At 43.0% G+C, this 20,691-nt stretch overlaps 1 protein-coding gene across 3 annotated transcripts in view; it reads left to right on the top strand.

The window, feature by feature from the left end:
• The window catches only part of LOC139407271 (sestrin 1), a 69,623-nt gene that overhangs the window by 42,413 nt on the left and 6,519 nt on the right, over positions 1 to 20,691 (top strand). Inside the window, exon 1 of one of the 3 annotated variants that reach the window (XM_071150904.1) lies at positions 20,195 to 20,501. The exons of 1 other annotated variant lie outside the window; for it this stretch is intronic. In XM_071150904.1, the coding sequence (XP_071007005.1) occupies positions 20,400 to 20,501 (102 nt within the window). In that variant the 5' untranslated portion in view covers positions 20,195 to 20,399. Of the gene's footprint in view, positions 1 to 20,194; positions 20,502 to 20,691 lie in introns of those variants that run through there. One more of the 3 variants, XM_071150905.1, reaches the window with a different exon arrangement.

Here is a 20,691-nt window from a genome sequence, read left to right on the forward strand (position 1 = left end):
ATGTAACTGTTTTAAAGTCACCATAGGCCTCATGGTGAAATCCCTGTGCAGTTTCCTTCCTCTCCGGAAACTGAGTTAGGAAGGACACCTGTATCTTTGTCGTGACTGGGTGGTTGATACATCATCCAAAGTGTAATTAATAACCACCATGCTCAAGGAATATTCAAGTGTCTTTTTTTTTTTTTTTACTTATATGTATCTACCAATTTATAAGTGCTCTTCTTTGCATGGCATTGAATCTGTGTTGGAAATTCTCTGCCAGACTGAGGGACTGTATGTGTGGGGTACAGAGATGAGGTACTCATTCAAAAATCATGTTAAACACTATGATTGAACACAGAGTGAGTCCATGCAACTTATGTGACTTGTTAAGCACATTTTTACTCATGAACATATTTAGGCTTGGCATAACAAAGGGGTTGAATACTTTCAAAAAACAGAATTCCACTTTGACAATGTGGGATGTTGTGTGTAGACCAGTGACCACAAAAATCTCAATTTAATCAATGCAGAAAGGCACTGTACATGCATATTTGAGTATTTGTTATTTAAATGCACAGAAAATAAGTATTTTCAAATAATGTGTCCAAAATCAAGTACTTATATTGGAAGTATTTGAAAGTATTTTCAAACAACCTCCTATTAATATCCTACTGTTTTAAAGTATTTTCAAATACCTGGGTTACATGTATGGGAGTGTATCAGATACTTCCAAATGTCTTTGAAAGTAATGAAATGCCCTAAAAAGTATTTGAACCCGGGTCTGGTTCATTCCACCAGCAGTCTCATTGACAAAAACAACGATCAGCGAGAACGCTCCGAGGCAGTCAAGGGCAAGTAAGAAATGGATGTACCAGAAGAAGAGAAAGACCGACAAGCGAGGGTGACAGAAGAGGGATGGGAGATAAGGGTGTGAGGAAAGAAATTGATTGACAGAAAAGACTGAAAACAACTTGAAGTTAGTCTTTCCAGGTACTGGTAGAACATATTGTTTTAGATTGAACCTCCCTCCCTGACCCAGTCTGTAATACCTACTGCCCCTCCCAGGCCTGGTCTAGCCCAAACCAACACCCCAACTATTTCCTAAAAGTTTTCACACCCCTTGACTTTTTCCACATTTTGTTGTTACCGCCTGAATTTAAAATTGATTAAATTTAGATTTTTGTGGTCACTGGCCTACACACAATACCCCATAATGTCAAAGCAGAATTATGTTTTTGGACATTTTTACAAATGTAATAAAAAATGAAAAGCTGTAATGTCTTGAGTCTAATTATTCAACCCCTTGTTATGGCATGCCTAAAATAGGTTCAGGAGTAATAATGTGGTTAAGTCACATAAGTTGCATAGACTCACTCTGTGTGCAATAATAGTGTTTATCATGATTTTTCAATGACTACCTCATCTCTGTACCCTACAGATACAATTATCTGTAAGGTCCCTCAGTCGAGCAGTGAATATAAAACACAGATTCAACCACAAAGACCAGGGAGGTTTTCCAATGCCTCACAAAGAAGGGCACCTATTGGTAGGTGAAAACAAAAACATTGAATCTCCCTTTTTGAGCATGGTAAATATATTAATTACACTTTGGATGGTGTATCAATACACCCAATCACTACAAAGATACAGGCGTCCTTCCTAACTCTGTTGCCAGAGAGGAAGGAAACCGCTCTGGGATTTCACTGAGGTCAATGGTGACTTTAAAACAATTAGAGTTTAATGGCTGTGATAGGAGAAAACTGAGGATGGATTGACAACATTGTAGTTCTCCACAATACTAAACTAATTGACAGAGTGAAAATAAAACAATATTCCAAAACATGCATCCTGTTTGCAATAAGGCACTAAAGACTGTGAAAAAGTGGCAAACAAATTAACTTTATGTCCTGAATACAAAGATTTATGTTTGGGGCAAATCCGACACAACATATCACAGAGTACAACTCTTAATATTTTAAAGCATTGTGGTGGCTGCATCATGTTATGGGTATGCTTGTCATCGGCAAGGACGAGGATGTTTATGATAAAAAGAAAAGAAAAAGAGCTAAGCACAGGAAAAATCATTGAGGAAGACCTGGTTCAGTCTGCCTTCCAACAGACACTGAAAACAAATTCACCTTTCAGCACGACAATAACCTAAAACACAAGGCCAAATCCAGTTTACACTGGAGTTGCTTACCAAGACGACATTTAATGTTCCTGAGGGGCCTAGTTATTATTTTGGCTTAAATCATCTTGAAAATCTATTGCAATACTTGAAAATGGCTATCTAGCAATGATCAACAACCAACTTGACAGAGCTTGAAGAATTTTTTAAAGAATGTGAAAATATTGTACAATCCAGATGTGCAAAGCTCTTAGACTTACCAAGAAAGACTCACAGCTGTAATCGCTGCCAAAGGTGATTCTAACATCTATTGACTCAGGTGTGGGAACACTTATGTAAATTAGATACTGTATTTCATTTTCAACACATTTTCAACGTTTCTAAAAACATGTTTTCACTTTGTCATTATGGGTTATTGTATGTAGATGGGTGAGAAAACAAATATATTTAATCCATTTTGAATTCATGCTGTTAACACAACAAAATGTGGAATAAGTCAAGGGGTATGAATACTTTCTGAAGGCACGTTTTTTCTCTCCCTTGCTCTCCATTTATTTAATTTTCTATCTATCCCTCAGATGATTTGTACCTCTCACTTTATGCTCCTCTGTTCCATACCTCCACTGTGATGTAACACACTGTGCCAAACATGTTTTCCTGAATGCAACACGCATAGATACCCCAATCATTTGCTGCAGCATTGTTTTTCAATGCACTTCTCTATGACACAGAATAGTTCACATTTCTCTGCCCCATCTGTCAATATGGCCTTTATTTCAGTAAGATGACTCTTGTTATGAGTTAGCACTCCAAACATGCTTAATGATATGCTAAAAAATAAACGTGCACATACGCTCTTTCTCGCTCACGCACACACACACACACACACACACACACACACACACACACACACACAAATAATCCTGCAGCAACAGGGAATGTGAAATATTGTGTGGATTATAATGAATGGACATTTTGTGTAGGGTTGATGCATTTTTTTATGGCAAGTCAAATCTGACATTTTAAAGTGTAAATTACAAACTTTAGAAGCCTTTTTAAACCTCTAATACTCTAAGTTTGCATTTTTTGCTGTGCAGGAACATTTTTGCAACAACCGGCTGATCTAAGTCTGCATGGTGGCGAGTAGGCTATATTCTCCAATCTTTATTTTCACAGTGCTCGGGCTGTGCTTCTTTATTTTGGAGCTGACCTTTCCCCTACTTCATTTTATTTGCAGTTTTTCCCAGTTACTGTCTCCCTCATACACTGTCTCATTATACCCAGAACATTCTCACTATGCTCCCTACTGTCTCGGTTTTTCACTAAGGCCTGTTAAGGGTCTCTCCTGTTCAATCTGCTGCATTAGAACTGCACAACAGGGATTTGTAGATCAGAGATGGTCTGTTGTAGATGTTTCTGCTATCCGTTTTAGACATGTCTATGGTAAATCAAAGTAAACCCAATGGGGTAAAGTTGCACCATTGTGCTGCAGTGCAAGACTGGTGTCTGAGTCTCCCTTCCCATCCTCTCCTCTCTCCCTACTGTACTACAGTTGCTCCATTGTACTACAGTGCATGATAGTCTCTCCCCTTGTCTCCCCTCTCCCAGACTAGCTGGTGTGGTGTTAGTGGAAGGGAAGATGACCATCTGCTGCCCCAGTTTCCCAGTGACTGGACAACCGCCTTACAGCCTTCCCTTATGGCACCGTTCCACTTGCCATTGTCTGTCTGTCTGTCTGTGTGTGCGTGTGTGTGCGCGCGTGTGTGTGTGTGCGCGAGAGAGAGAGAGAGGGAGAAACTGAGTGTGTTTTGTGTCTGTGCACACTGTGTCTACCTGGAGGAGGTCCTTGGCTGTATTGTGTTAGTGTTTCCTGTGGGACTCCCATAACGAACCCACCCATGAACAGTGCTGCTGTCTTCACACTGAGCCAGGGGGCCTGTAGACCTGGCCTTCAGGAAAGGTAAACAAAGGGTCTCTGCTTTTTTTACTTAGTTTTAGTGCAGTAAATTAACACGATTCTTCAAGGCCCAGCGCCATCCAGGTTAGGGGAGGGTTTAGCAGGGGACTTTCCTTGGCTCTTCGTGCTCTAGCGACTCCTTGTGGCGGGGTCGGGCGCCTGCAAGCTGACGAGGCTGTCAGTCGAACGGTGTTTCCTCCTACACATTGATACGGCTGACAGCCAGGTTATCGAGCAGTGTGTTTAGAAGCAGCACAGCTTCGCGGGTCATGCTTCGGAGGACGCACGTCTCAACCTTCGCTTATCCTGAGCCTGTTGGGAAGTTGCAGTGATGAGACAAGGTCGTAACTACCAATTGGGAAGAAAATGGGGTAAAATTACGAGAATCATAAGAGAATACGATTCTACACCGTGGTCACCAACCTTTTCTGAGTCGAGATCACTTACTGAGTCAAAATACAAGCTGAGATCTGACGCTCTGACTTTTTTCCAAATGTAACTTAAGCCTATGCAACATGAACTAATTTCTGTAGCAACAAGGTTTGTGCTATAGGCCTAATACATTATCACTGGCTATGCTTGAATTGCCCTGCTAATATTGTTCTTCTCAGACCATTTTGAAATGACCAGTGATCACACTGGTAATAGATAATTTATTGTATTACCTGTAAGGCACTGCTGAGCTTAATGATGATCATCTTTTAGTTTTTACTGGACTGATGGTCTGCATTTGAAGGTCAGTCTGAGGGGAGGGGGGGGAGCAGCGGTGAGGCTGCTTCTCACCTGACTCACTTCCCTCCCCTGAGTAGGGGGGAGGGGGCAGTCTTCCAGCTGATGGTGAAACTCAAGTCACTGCATTATTTCTGCCTCATGCACCAATTCATGTTGTTACTTCTATGACCAGAGAGAGTGAAATATTTCTCTGTTATTAAACAATACACAAGCCCAGGGACTCCCGAGTGGCGCAGCAGTCTAAGGCACTGCATCGCAGTGCTTGAGGTGTCACTACAGACCCGGGTTCGATCCCAGACAGTGTCACAACCTGCCATCACCAGGAGTCCCATAGGCTGGTGCACAATTGGCCCAGCGTCGTCCGAGTTAGGGGAGGGTTTGGCCAGGGGGCTTTACTTACTTCATCATGCTCTAGCAACTCCTTGTGGCGGAACAGGCGCCTGCAGGCTGACCTCAGTCATCAGTTAAATGGTGTTTACTCCGACACATTGGTGCGGCTGGCTTCTGGGTGAAGAAGCGCGGTTTGGTGGGTCACATTACTCGACCTTCGCCTCTCCCGAGTCCTTTGGCGAGTTGCAGCGATGAGACGATCTTAATTGCTTCACAGGGGGTAAAAAAATAGACACACCGCTAATAATAACGCAAGTTTATCACACTTTACTATACTCATTCATTACAGCTGCAGTGCTGGTTGTACTCATTCATTACAGCTGCAGTGCCGGTTGTACTCATTCATTACAGATGCAGTGCTGGTTGTACTCATTCATTACAGATGCAGTGCTGGTTGTACTCATTCATTACAGCTGCAGTGCCGGTTGTACTCATTCATTACAGCTGCAGTGCTGGTTGTACTCATTCATTACAGATGCTGTGCTGCTTGTACTCATTCATTTCAGCTGCAGTGCTGGTTGTACTCATTCATTACAGCTGCAGTGCCGGTTGTACTCATTCATTACAGCTGCAGTGCTGGTTGTACTCATTCATTACAGATGCTGTGCTGGTTGTACTCATTCATTTCAGCTGCAGTGCTGGTTGTACTCATTCATTACAGCTGCAGTGCTGGTTGTTTTCATTCATTTCAGCTGCAGTGCCGGTTGTACTCATTCATTACAGCTGCAGTGCTTGTTGTTTTCATTCATTACAGCTGCAGTGCTGGTTGTACTCATTCATTACAGCTGCAGTGCCGGTTGTACTCATTCATTACAGCTGCAGTGCCGGTTGTACTCATTCATTACAGCTGCAGTGCCGGTTGTACTCATTCATTACAGCTGCAGTGCCGGTTGTACTCATTCATTACAGCTGCAGTGCCGGTTGTAGCGTGAGTGGAAGTAGGGAGAACTCACATTTTACGGCTTATATAAAAGTGTTTAACAAAGTGTTGACAGTGTTGAATAACAACTTAAACGTGAACTTACTTATAAAAGCAGCAGCTGTATTCATTGAGTACCTCTAGTCATGTTTTGAAATCTCACAGTATCAACTTTGCTGTGCGTTCAAGGCTTCTTTTTACAGTCTATGGCTCAAGGAAACTGTGCAGACACGGTGATCTGAGCTATCTGATTGGCCAGCGGTAGGCCTATAAGGGCACTTGATTTGCTGTCTGGGCCTGCCTGGTAGGCGGAGACACATTAAATGGTTAAAAATGGGAGCACTTTGCCCTCCTGGTGATAGGGCTACTGAATCAAGGGCACCTACTGCCAACAGCATGAAACAAATTAAATACAAATTGGAGCACAAGGCTTTATCATTGTTTTGTTTTTTACATAAATGTTTGATGATCGACTAGGAATGCCTTCGAGATCAGTTGGTGACCACTGCTCTACACATACATGGACACACACACACCAATGATAACATGGATCATTGGATTTTCAAATCAACCTTTCCTCTGAGTCTGCGCTCAGTGTTCAGAGGCAGTAGCTATCTGCTGACACGTTTTAGTGGTCATTGTTAAAGTCTAGTCAGATGGGCCCACCAAACATTCTCAGGGTTATAAATACTGGCAGGCACATACATACATACATACATACATACATACACGCATACATACAGACATACATAGACATGCATGCATTGGTGTCTGTGTGCCATATGTGCCTCTACAAGAGATGGACAGACACCTCAGTAGGTGAATACAGACAAATCATACCCCTGTAGCTGATCCAGACTTAGCTGGGCTGGTGAAGAATAGAGAATATTCCCCGCTAGCCCACACAGTTCTATTCAAGTCCAATGTCTACATAAAGACAGACAGCAATAGGGCTTACAGTATGTTGTTGGCAACGACAAGAAAATGCCTATGTTAGAAACTACAATAAAATATATCTACGGTATGTGATGATGAGACATGCAAGGGGTTGTGTAAAACACACCCAAATACAAATAGATCTCACACAGCAACCCCCAGGTATTCTGTTCACATCTCTGCTTAGCCAATGTCTCATATTTGTTTTTCTTGGTTACCAGTTGTTTTTTTTCTTCCCCTCTATTCTGTTCTGTAACTTATTATTGAGATAGTGATGTTGCACCCCCCCCCCCCCAAAATGGGCTTTATTGGCTTGGGAAACATATGTTTACATTGCCAAAGCAAGTGAAATAGATCATTTTAAAAAGTGAGGTAAACAATCAGAAATGAGCAGTTAAACTCCCAACAGTTTCAAAAGAATAGAGACATTTCTAAATAAATAGACAGATAAATATAGGTTGTATTTACAATGGTTTTTGTTCTCCACTGGTTTCCCTTTTCTCATTGCAGCAAGACTCACATCTTGCTACTGTGATGGCACACTGTGATATTTCACCCAATAGATATGGGAGTTTATCAAAATTTGATGCGTTTTCAAATTCTTTGTTGGTCTGTGTAATCTGAGGGAAATATGTGTCTCTATAATATGGTCATACATTTGGCAGGAGGTCAGGATGTGTAGCTCAGTTTCAACCTCCATTTTGTGGGCGGTGGGCTCATAGAGCCGGGTCTGTCTACGTTTCTCGCTTTCTCTCGCTCTGTCGGTGAGAAGGTGAATGCGTGGCTGGTTTGAGATACAGGGCTCAGTTGCTCATTATGTTGACAACAGCCTTGTCCGTCTGATTGCTCTCCTGTTAGTGATGAAACCTCTGACAACCTTCTGTTAGCTCTTTGTCTTGGCACTGGAGAGGGGTGATCTGAGGGTATTGGATTTCATATATGAACTTTGTAACTTTAAGCAGTTTCCCCAATATGCATTTAGCAGCATCGCACCGCCGCTGGTAAATTGTGGCCGCTGCTGCCCCAAAAAAGTTTTTCGGGATCTGAAAACATTTACAGTGGAAACTTAAACCAGATATAAAGTATGTAGAACAGATAATGGATCTCTATAAATCACTGAGGTCATGTGCATTTGCCTGTATATGATATATGTGGGCTCATAATTTTAGTTGCCAAGTGCAATTGAATCCTAATCTTCAGTCAAGGACAGGTTATGGGGCGGAAGGTAGCCTAGTGGTTAGAGCGTTGGGCCAGTAACCGAAAGGTTGCTGGATCGAATCCCCGAGCTAATCCCCGAATGCCCCTGAACAAGGCATTTGCCCACTGTTCCCCTGTAGGCCGTCATTGTAAATAAGAATTTGTTCTTAACTGACTTGCCTAGTTAAATAAAGGTTTTAAAGTTGTTGTTTTTTAATGTAAGATGGGAGCCTCAGACTGCATGCAAAGTGAAAGATCGTTCCATTGTTCTGAGGTTGTATTGAATGACAGCATGGCAAATAGTTTGTACTTCTGCTGGGCCATCTGTGCTTGTGAGTGTGTGTCTTCTCTTTTATTACCTGTGGCTTATCTTTCAGCCTGTCACATGACTTCATGGCATGACCATTTTATTAGTGGTTTCTCCTTTCAGTACCGCAACATAATAACATGCTGGGGACAGAGAGAGGGGGTGAAAAGAGGATGTTGTGGAGGAGGGATAATGGAGTCTGGGAGATTTAGGGAGTGGGAGAGATGGGAAGAGGAGGTGAGGGGGAGGACAGGATGATTGTGATTTGTCGGGGAGGGATTGGGGAAGGCTGAAACCTGAGAGGGAAATCTGTTTGAGCCTTCAATCAGTAACTCTGACTGGAGTTTCTCCTCAAATTGGCTGCCTATTCACTGAAGAGATCTTAATCCTAGCTGAGAATTTGTGTGTGCATGTAAATGTGTGTCTTTTCTATGTTACAAGTTTGTGCTCCTCCAGGTGTGTGGGTGCACAGTAATTGATTTTCAAATTGGAAGTGGCTAGTTATTGATTCTCTGGGACAATGATGTCACTCCAGACTGATGATACACAGTGTTTGCTTACCCGTGAGGTTCTCTCTCCCATTTCTCACTCTCACTGTGTCGGAAAAACCCTTCTCCGCCTTCTCTCTCTCTCCATCCTTGTTATGGTCATGGAGGTAAGTCTAAAGTCCCGTGAGCCGTATGGAAGATTTTCTTCTCCTCTCCTGCTTGTATGGTCCTGTTGTTGATTAACCACAGGGCAAACATCTCAACCGCAGCCCACGCCATCAGAGGACTGCTCAACCGACCACACACACACACCACAGAGTGAGGGAGATGTTTCACCAGCCAGTCCCTTATTCTCTAAATCTCCTGTCCTGAGAGTCCAAGTATTACAGTAGTTTTTGTTAGATAGACATGGGAGACTGTCATCCATGAGACAACATGTCAGTTGCACTAAACCTTACATGGTCAACATGTTTGTCTGAAGAAATCAGTTTTTACAAAATTCGTCAGACTTCAGATTTACCAAAAATGTACCTTGAATTCCCTTTTGGACTAGCATTTCTGTCTAGCATGTATGTAAGCCTACTCTTGTCCATTCTGTGCTTTTTTGTGTGTGTGTTCTTGGCAAACGTATGTTCAGGTTAAGCAGTAGGGCTGGTAATTGCCAGGGACCATACGATATTATCCCGATACTAGAGGTCGACCGATTTATGATTTTTCAACGCCGATACCGATTATTGGAGGACCATAAAAGCCGATACCGATTAATCAGGCGATTTAAAAAAAAAAAAAAAAGTGTATTTTTTTTTTTTTTGTAATAATGACAATTACAACAACACTTATTTTAACTTAATATAATACATCAATAAAATCAATTTAGCCTCAAGTAGATAATGAAACATGTATTTTACGTTAAAAGACCCATTATAGGACTATTTTGCTCTATACCATTTGTATTTCATTAACCTTTGACTATTGGATGTTCTTATAGGCACTTTAGTATTGCCAGTGTAACAGTATAGCTTCCGTCCCTCTCCTCGCTCCTCCCTGGGTTCGAACCAGGAACACAACGACAACAGCCACCACATCGAAGCAGCGTTACCCATGCAGAGCAAGGGAAACAACCACCCCAAGGCTCAGAGCGAGTAAAGTTTGAAACGCTATTAGCGCGCGCTAACTAGCCAGCCATTTCACTTCTGTCTTCTGTTGATAGGTTTGAAGTTATAAACAGCGCAATGCTTGACGCACAACGAAGAGCTGCTGGCAAAACGCCCGAAAGTGCTGTTTGAATGAATGTTTACGCGCCTGCTTCTGCCTACCACCGCTCAGTCAGATACTTAGATACTTGTATGCTCAGTCAGATTATATGCAACACAGGATTGATTGTTTTTTATAAGATGTGTTACGCACGCCTCTATGAAGAGAGAACGCAAGTCCCTGCTACAACTAAACTCTCCGTGAAGTGAAAAAGGTATGGACTTGTAGGTGCGAGTAAGGATGACAACAGGCAGACGGAACCAAAGCAAAGAAAGTAAATCTCAAAGCCACCCCTCTCCTATCTTACCTGCCTACCCACTACGTACCTAATTTAGCACCACCTGGTGCCCTAACCAAAATACAGGGGGTGGTCCGCCCAGGTCTTACCTAATGTGCCTAGACAATGAATATACTACGGGTATATGTATGCCCGCGGGCCTCTTGCCTAAACACTCCCAAGTTGCCTTCCCCTTTCCCCCTGGGAACAAATGAAACAGAATATTAAACCATTTCACAAACAAAGAAACAAAGGACATCAAATAAGCTCTACCTGAGCAACAAACTTACAGAACATACCAACTCTCAGCAATGAACTCCCAGCAAAATCAACCTCTAGCAAAATCAACCTCTAGCAAAATCCCTATGCAATGACCTCCCAGAAAATCTCTCTAGCAAATCTCTCTATCACAATCAATCGCTCTGCAATGTCCTCCCAGCAAATCTCTCTGCAACAATCTCTCTTTCCTGAACAGAACACTGGCTTTTATATAGCTTCAGAATGAATGTGTAATTGGAGACAGCTGTGTCTTGACGAGGGGGCGGGGTCAGCTCTCCAATTAGCCCTGGAGTCGACCAATCAGCTGCTTGAGGGATTTCAGGAAGCCATTTCCTGAAATAAACACATGCAAATACACAAACTACAACACATAAACTGGGGAACGTAAGAATAAGTTGCTAGCTAGCATTAAACTTACCTTGGCTTATTGCATTCGCGTAACAGGCAAGTCTCCTTGTGGAGTGCAACGAGAGAGAGGCAGGTCGTTATTGCGTTGGACTAGTTAACTGTAAGGTTGCAAAATTGGATCCCCCGAGCTGACAAGGTGAAAATCTGTCTTTCTGCCCCTGAACGAGGCAGTTAACCCACCGTTCCTAGGCCGTCATTGAAAATAAGAATGTGTTCTTAACTGACTTTCCTAGTTAAATAAAGGTGTAAAAAAAAATATATATATATATATCTCTACCACTATAGAACATTGAAAGACGAAATCGAGGGAGAGGAAGCTAGTCACAGTGAGAGATGGCGACCCTAAAGAAGGGAAGGAGGGAAAGATGAGGAGAGATCAGAAGACCTGAGAGGGGAAACTGGATGGATGCAGGGCCTCAGCTGGTTACAGCCACTACATTCTCCTCCCTCCATATTTGAGAGAGAGAGATGTTCTGCTCGACCAAATAGGCATTTCAGAAACAATCAAATATTAACAGGTCCGTTCTGGCTGTGGTGGGCCGTTCTAACAGGACTCTGGCAGTGGTTTGTTCAGCCGGCCGGTGCCGGAGCTCATCGTCTAGTTATGAGGTAACGGGACCTGGGGAAAAAGGTAGCGCCACAGCGATTAGGCAATATCACATCCTCTCTGCTTCATAGTGAAGCTGGATACTCATGACACACAGGAAACAAAATGGAAAAAATACCACTGCCGGGCAGGAGGGAGAGCATCAAAATGATCACAAGAACGGTGAGCAAAAATTCCAGAACCACACGGGGGGACCTAGTGAATGACCTGCAGAGAGCTGGGACCAAAGTAACAAAGCCTACCATCAGTAACACACTACGCCGCCAGGGACTCAAATCCTGCAGTGCCAGACGTGTCCCCCTGCTTAAGCCAGTACATGTCCAGGCCCGTCTGAAGTTTGCTAGAGAGCATTTGGATGATCCAGAATAAAATTGGGAGAATGTCATATGGTCAGATGAAACCAAAATATAACTTTTTGGTAAAAACTCTGTCGTGTTTGGAGGACAAAGAATGCATCCAAAGAACACCATACCTACTGTGAAGCATGGGGGTGGAAACATTATGCTTTGGGGCTGTTTTTCTGCAAAGGGACCAGGACGACTGATCTGTATAAAGCAAAGAATGAATGGGGCCATGTATCGTGAGATTTTGAGTGAAAACCTCCTTCCATCAGCAAGGGCATTGAAGATGAAACGTGGCTGGGTCTTTCAGCATGACAATGATCCCAAACACACCGCCCGGGCAACGAAGAAGTGGCTTCGTAAGAAGCATTTCAAGGTCCTGGAGTGGCCTAGCCAGTCTCCAGATCTTAACCCCATAGAAAATCTTTGGAGGGAGTTGAAAGTACATGTTGCCCAGCAACAGCCCCAAAACATCACTGCTCTAGAGGAGATCAGCATGGAGGAATAGGCCAAAATACCAGCAACAGTGTGTGAAAACCATGTGAAGACTTACAGAAAACGTTTGACCTCTGTCATTGCCAACAAAGGGTATATAACAAAGTATTGAGAAACTTTTGTTATTAACCAAATACTTATTTTCCACCATAATTTGCAAATTCATTAAAAATCCTTCAATGTGATTTTCTGGATTTTTTTTCTTCTCATTTTGTCTGTCCATAGTTGAAGTGTACTTATGATGAAAATTACAGGCCTCTCATCTTTTTAAGTGGGAGAACTTGCACAATTGGTGGCTGACTAAATACTTTTTTGCCCCACTGTATATATTACACACAGTTATTGAGGGAGAATGCACTTGTCATATCTTGGATGTTTGCCATTATGTCTGTGACGTGTTACATCGGACTGTCTGTCCGCTGCCCGGTATGTCAGTCATTCATAATCGGTGGACAGGATCAGACTTGGACATCCCTCTCATATCTGCACTCTTTCACACTTCCATAATGTGCTATAGTAAGACCTGTCCAACCTTGAAGTTGACCCCCCATGCCTGCTCTTCTCTCAGTCCCGCTCTTTCATACAAAGAGTTAATTTACACTTTCATTGTTTTTCTTTCCTTTAACCGTATGAGCAATCAGATGAGACTGATAACGCCCTATGTAGCGGCTGGCAGAGCAGAGAGGTTCATGGAGTTTTATAGAAGTTATGAGGTGTTGTTGTTACCTATGATTTAGTGACACTACTCACATTAGTGTTGGAACATTGGCCAATGGTGAGCGTTTTTTTTAAATGTTTTTTTTTGTTTTTTTACTGTTGTTACTGTGGAGATGGAGAGTTAGGGGAGTGCATCATTGTCCATCAGGTGAGGGGTTGGATCTGTTGTGAATGCTTATTAAGGGTTATTATAATGTGATCAGGGATGTGTTGGACAGAGTCCCGGATGTGAGCTGAGTCTGGTTCTCACAAACCAAAAAACACAGCTGGCACTGACTGCCATGAGACCCACAGCTCACCACTGGATAGTTTGGAGCTGCATGTTGCATCTCACTGATCTAAGGTCAGATTTGTCTTCCCCCCCAATGGTAAAGGTTCTAGTTTTGGGATGGTTAACTGACCCCAGATCTTTGTGTATGCTTCTTTACCATGCACACCCTCTTCCCCTTAAACCTCTCTGGGCCCTAATCTTTACCCTTTGAACTCTTTCCTGCACCCCTCTGCAGTGAAAAAAAAACATGGTATCTTCCACAGTTCCCAGAGGTGAACCCTGTGAGGCACCGAACTCCGGAAGAGGAGATCAGGGAGAGTTAGAGGGGGGTTGGGGTTACTGTATGTTAGCACAAATCATAAAGAGGAGGAAAGTGTTTTGGATGTTTTTTTCTCTCTTTTGTTTTAGATTCCTCCCTCCTCTCTACCCTCACTGCAATCTATTACATTGTTGTGCTCTTTGCTCCATGGAGTTCCGCTCCACTTCATGGAATCCAGGGAAAGCGGTTTCCTCCTGGTGTGCGTTTGTCCTGGGCCGGGCCCGTTGCTCTCAACCGCGCCTCTCGGCTCAGGAAAGCCGGCGTTTGGCGAGGCTGCTGCACTCTGATAGCATGCCAGAATAAACACACATCAGAGAGGGGAGGGGGAGTAGAGAAAAGGAGAGGGAAATAGAGAGGGGAGGGGGAGTAGAGGGAGGAATTAGAGAGGATTTAAACTCTGGTTTATATAATGTCAGTGGTTCCCAGGTTCTCACCTGTTGCTCTTCGAGTTTGACTTTCTGAAAAATGCATGAATCAATTCTCACCGGTTACTATTGTTGTAGAGGACCACTGATCGACAGCAACATACAGGTAACTGCCAAAATAAAAACCGTCATTTAGCAGACGCTCTTATCCAGAGCGACTTACAGGAGCAATTAGAGCCTTGCTCAAGGGCACATCGACATATTTTTCACCTAGTCGGCTCAGGGGTTTGAACCTGCAACCTTTTGGTTACTGGCCCAACGCATTTAACCACTAGGCTCCCTAATGCCCCAGCATAGTGTATTTTTCTTATCTATAATTGTTTTGTATTTCACCCCCTTTTTCTCCCCAATTTCGTGATATCCAATTACGATCTTCTCTCATCGCTGCAACTCCCCAACAGGTTTGGGAGAGGTGAAGGTCGAGTCATGTGCCCTCCGAAACATGACCCTCCTTAACCCGGAGGCCAGCCGCACCAATGTGTTGGAGAAAACACCATTCAACTGACGACGAGTGTCAGCTTGCAGGTGCCCGGCCCGCCACAAGGAGTCGCTAGAGCGTAAAGAGCCAAGTAAAGCCGTCCCAGCCAAACTTTCCCTTCACCTGTACGTCGCTGGTCCAATTGTGCACCGCCCTATGGGTCTCCCGGTCACGGCCGGTTGTAACATAGCCTGGGATCGAACCCGGGTCTGTAGTGACCCGGATTGGAGCTTGGTTTGGTTCAGCCAGGCTCTTAAACAGACCACTGAGCCACTTGGGAGGCCCCCAACATAGTGTCTTAAACCTCTTAGGGATCACTTACGGCTAGAATCCAGTTACCTGGATCGATTTGACAACATCCGTTAAATTGCAGAGTGCGAAATTTAAAAATACTAAATTTGTAATATTAAACATTCATGAAGATACAAGTGTCTTACATAATTTAAAAGCTTAATCGGCTTAATCCAGCCACTTTGTCAGATTTCAAAAAGGCGTTACGGCGAAAGCACACCATGCAATTATCTGAGGACAGCGCCCCACATACAAAAGCAAGAAAAACATTTTCCAACCAAGCAGATGCATCACGAAAGTCAGAAATAGCGATAAAATAAAACGCTTACCTTTGAAGATCTTCATCTTTTTTCAATCACAAGGTCTGTTACACAATGAATAGTCGTTTATAGTCCTTTATATCCCAAACATTTCCGTTTTATTTGGCGCGTTTGATTCAGAAATACACCTGTTCCAACTCACCCAACATACCTACAAAGGATCTAATAAGTTACCTGTAAACTTGGTCCAAACATTTCAAACAACTTTTCTAATCCAACCTCCGGTACCCTAATATGTAAATAATCAATAAAATTTAAGACGTAATAAACTGTTTTCAATACCGGAGGAAAACGAGCAGCGCAGTCTCATTCACGCCCTCTAAAACACTAGAGTCCACCTGAGTGACACTTAGAAAGAATATGAATACTTCATTTTTAGAAGAAAAAAAACATCAAACTATTTCTAAAGACTGTTGACATCTAGTGGAAGTGGAATCTAGTGGAAGTCATAGGAACTGCAATCTGTCCTCTGGGTTTCGCCTGCCAAATCAGTTCTGTTGTACTCAGACATTATTTTAACAGTTTTAGAAACTTTAGTGTTTTTTATCCAATACTACCATGCATATCCTAGCTTCTGGGCCTGAGTAACAGGCAGTTTACTTGGGCACCTCAGTCATCCAAACTTCTGAATACTGCCCCCTAGCCTTAAGAAGTTTTAATAGGGTGTTGGGCCACCACGTGCCATAACCGCTTCAATGCACCTTGGCAAGTGTCTTTACCTTTATCGGAGGAATGCAACTTCATTCTTCCACAAGAAATTCCATAATTTTGTGTTTTGTTGATGGTGGTGTAAAACGCTGTTTCAGGCGCCGCTCCAAAATCTTCAGAAAGTGTTCAGTTTGGTTGAGATCTGTTGGCTGAGATGGCCATGGCATGTGTTTTCATGCTCATTAAACCATTCAGGGACCACTCTTGCCGTGGGGATGGGGGCATTGCCATCCTATAAGGGCATAGCCATGGTAGCCAAAATAATGGCCTGCCCAGCATTTTTATGCATGACCCTAAGTAATGATGGGATGTTAATTGCTTAATTAACTCAAGAACCACACCTGTGTGGAAGCACTTGCTTTCAATATGCTTTGTATCCCTCATTTACTCATGTGTTTCCATTATTTTGGCAGTTACATGTATAACTCAAGGCTCACCATCTCCAGGTATACAATTATAGCTATGCAGCTGCAGAAACAAAGAAAAGCAAGCAATTTAGTTACAATTTTGAACAATGTGACGTGTGACATTGCTTGACATGTGAATGAAGAACATTCCAACTGTCCTTAACTTCAAAGTGGACATGGATGGGGACGTGAGGGTTAACTGTGCAGTGTTATGCCAAGTCTTAGCCGTTATGTTAACTGCTTAGTGATGGAATGGACTGGCTCGAACCAAGAGCGTTGTTTGAAGAGTGGGAGAGCGACAGAGGGAGGGTGAAAGAGGGGGGAAAGGGGGAAATACCTACTTTTCACTCTTTGCAAATGAACAAGAGTCAACTGTAGTGTATTTGTATCTATATTTTGTGTTGATTTATCTCCTGTCCATTAAGTTTAAACAGACGTTACCAACAACTGGAGAGCCTCAACTGTAAACGGCATGAAAAGACAGAGAGAAATAAAGTGACATAAGGAATATGCATGCATGCTGCATACAGTACACTGTTGATGTGGGCTGCTCTTGTGAAACTGCTCTGGGTTAAGCTGCGGATAGAGGTCTACCTGTTACTCCCCCCACGCACACACCAACACTGACTTGTATACATTCTCGCACTCAAAACAGCTCTTAAAACTTGCTGGGAGATTTAGTTAGCAGAGTGAAAAGTTAGTCAAACTCTCTCTCCCAGCTCTAGCAAAACCTTCTTTTTTTTTAAACCAGAGGAACAAGAGGGGGAGAGCGAGAGAAACGATTGGACCCTGTAAATGTTGTTCTGGCCTGTGATTGGGGAAATCCTGTTGCTAGGCTTATGTCATTGTATGAGAGGGAGTTTTTTGCTTCCTCTCTGCTAAGCGAAAGGTCAGGTTTGAACTGGTTAGGAGGACTTCTATCACTTGTTGAACTTCCCCACGGTTTTGTGATTTGGTCTCTCCGCTCTCTTGTATTTTCATCGCATGTTAAAAACACTGCAGACACTTTTGGGGCACATAATGTGTACAGCTTTAGTTTTGGCTTCCTTTCTCTTTCTCTTTTAATTCCTTTGACTTGTATCCTCTTTTTATTGGCAAAAGCAGCTAAAAAGTTTGCATTTACAATTGCCATCTTCTAAACTTTTTTCAAACTTTTTTCCTAACTGCCCAAGTGTTTAAATGCTACTCTTTGAATAATTTATTTTTACAGGCTCTCTTAAAATGAAAATATAAATAGTTATAGAGTAGGTACAAAATCACACAATATCATGTGTTACATATTTGCATGTATTATACATGTTAATTACTTTTGTCAAAGTTAAGGGAGTGACACTGAAATTCCTCTCTACATTCTCTTATGGAGTTGTCCTTTCATGTTAGTTGAATTTCAAGTTGAGAGGGATCAATGTTTTGGAATTCGAACCGGAGCTTGAACTTGTGACTGGTCTGATGTTTGCTGTTTGTTTATTCAGGGCCCATTCTAATCTTAATTACTTTTATCCTGTCCATCAAATGTTATAAAAATCACAAACCAGTTGCATGGATGTGATAGAGACCTGTTAGTAAACTATTAACTAACTTACTCCTCTCGAACCCCAGCCACCACACCCAAGTATGTAATCTTCTATGTCTACCATTGTTTGTAACTAATGTGTGACAATGCTCTCCACGAGTCCTGTGTGTGTGTGTGTGTGTGTGTGTGTGTGTGTGTTTTGATAGAACTGCTATGACATAATGTTAGACGCCACCAGATATCACAGCAATGAGTTAATGATGTCAAACCCTCTACACCGGTCAGTTAGACTGCTCATTCAGACTCAGTGAAGAGAGGACCACGTCCAATCCCTCTGTCCCTTCTTCTCAGAGGCTCACTATCTGCACTGTGAGAACCAGCTTGAGAAGGATCCCTGCAGGCTCTCTACCAGCCTCCCACGGCAGTCTAACAAATCATCATGATGTTATAGTAACCGCCGCCCCCACTACGCCCCTGGCTGGAGTGGGTACAGTAAAGCCCCCGAGTAGGTGGTGGTGTGGTAGGGCTGTGTACGCCCCTGAAAATAGTGTTTGGCCCTGTCCCTTGTCCGGGGGGCTGGGGGCCAGTCGGGGCCCTAGCCTAGGCTAACTCTTTTATGTGAAAAGGGCATGTCGTAAGCTGAACGCTGACCAGGCCTCTTCTGCTCTGCAACTTTGCTGAGCCATGGGGCTCACACACTGTGCTCGCTCTGCTGCTGGGAAACTGTAGAGTGCTGACTCCAGCCCCAGGGCATGTTTACCCCAACCCCGCCCCTCCCTAGGGGTAACAGGAGTGGGGGGGGGGGGGGGTGTATCGTCACACAATGAGTCTGCCAAATGGCGTGCTATGTATCTAGCCAGGCCCATATCAACCAGGCAGCCAAGCTCTTAACCAAAGTGTTAGATTGGAGCTTGGTTCAGATCAGCTTGGTGATAAACAACAATCTGGGCTCCCTCACACCACCACTCCTAATATAACTTGTTTTAGCAGGTTTTTATTTGGTTCTTCCACCCCTGCCTTGAATTTATTATTAGATAATATTAATATGATCAGCCTTCCAGTGGCGTTGTGCTTCCAATGAGGTTGTTGTTGGTATCTCTGCCATGGAACACTTGACCTGGCTAGATGTGCTGCAGTAATAAGCAATTATCACAATTATGCAGCTGCTATTTACCACCACTAATGTATAATACAATTGTCAGATACTCAGATTTCATGCCACTGCAGTACCTTTTTTTGAGTAGTCATATCTAGACCGAAGCTCTTTTTCATGCTACAACCATCTGACAAAACAGCATTATAAAATGACTCATAAATGACTTCAGAGTACAGTACAAAACACTAACACCAGTGACTGGTGACATCATCCGCTCCAGGCGGTGTCTATACTGACAGGCTCTATGATAGATCCAGAAAGAGAACCGTTTCCTGTCTTTATCGAGACTTCCTGGTAGGTTTGTCTGAGGTGCTATACAGCCCTGTTTGATTTGGTTTAAGGCTGCTTTATCTGAACTGCTAGTCTAAGTGGAAAGCTGGAATTGATTTGCTGTTTGTTGACCTGTACTGTCCAGGTATCTTACTGTGCCATTATAAGATCTGCCGCCATATTTACAGTTGTGATGCTCCCCATCCTGTTTATAACACACAGAGTAAAGGACTTGCAGTTCTTGTCTCTGTTGTTTTCAATGTACATGACATAAGATAGCAGGTGCCTGCAAACGTCCATGTAGTACTGGGTCAGCTGTGGGTGGAAGGGGTGAAAAATGATATGTATCATGTAATAAAGCCATAATAAGCAGGCAAGTTGGTCGAAGTGACCATTTCACGCCATATTGTGCGCTGCAGAGTGATGGTCAGTCGATATCCATTGCCAATAAATGGCAGCAGCAAGGAACAAAATTAGAGACGATTGATGATTTTTTCGTGGGGGCTCGCTCTGTGCTCAAGTTAAGACGCTCACCTCTCTACACATTTCACTCCTCCTCTCTCCGTCCCCTTATATCTCATTGGATGAATGGAGGTTGTTTTCGCCATGGGATTGGCTTTTGCGCACGTCAGTCAACCAAGGCTCCGTTTATTTACGGACTGTATCCGCAGAGAGAGAACGGTATTCTGCTGTAGGACAGCACCGGCTGACAACTGAGCACTTTATTAACCAGTCCCCCAAGAAACAAAGCGAGAAAGGAAACGGCCATCGAAGTAGACCTTTATATTTGTATACCTGAAAACATAAGATCGCGCCGAGAACACATTATGAAGCACGCAACTGCAGCAACAGAAACCATTGAAAATGATTCATTTACAGTGACAGACGTATTTAAAATATGCACTCGGTGTGAACGGCTAAGCAAAAAGGTAAGAATAAAATAAAGGGGAAAATATTTTGACAGTGAATGCATGTTTTGGAAAGCCCGTGCTTTCGTTTTGGAATTTAGATGATTAATTTGTGACAAGACAATTTCATGTCATTTTAGCCACTTGTTTTCTGTGGCTTCGAGCGAAGGAACTGCAGTGCAGTCTTTTCTTTTGTGTCCAACCTTGTTTA

Source organism: Oncorhynchus clarkii, chromosome 4 (assembly GCF_045791955.1).
Source record: "Oncorhynchus clarkii lewisi isolate Uvic-CL-2024 chromosome 4, UVic_Ocla_1.0, whole genome shotgun sequence".
Lineage (NCBI taxonomy): Eukaryota > Metazoa > Chordata > Actinopteri > Salmoniformes > Salmonidae > Oncorhynchus > Oncorhynchus clarkii.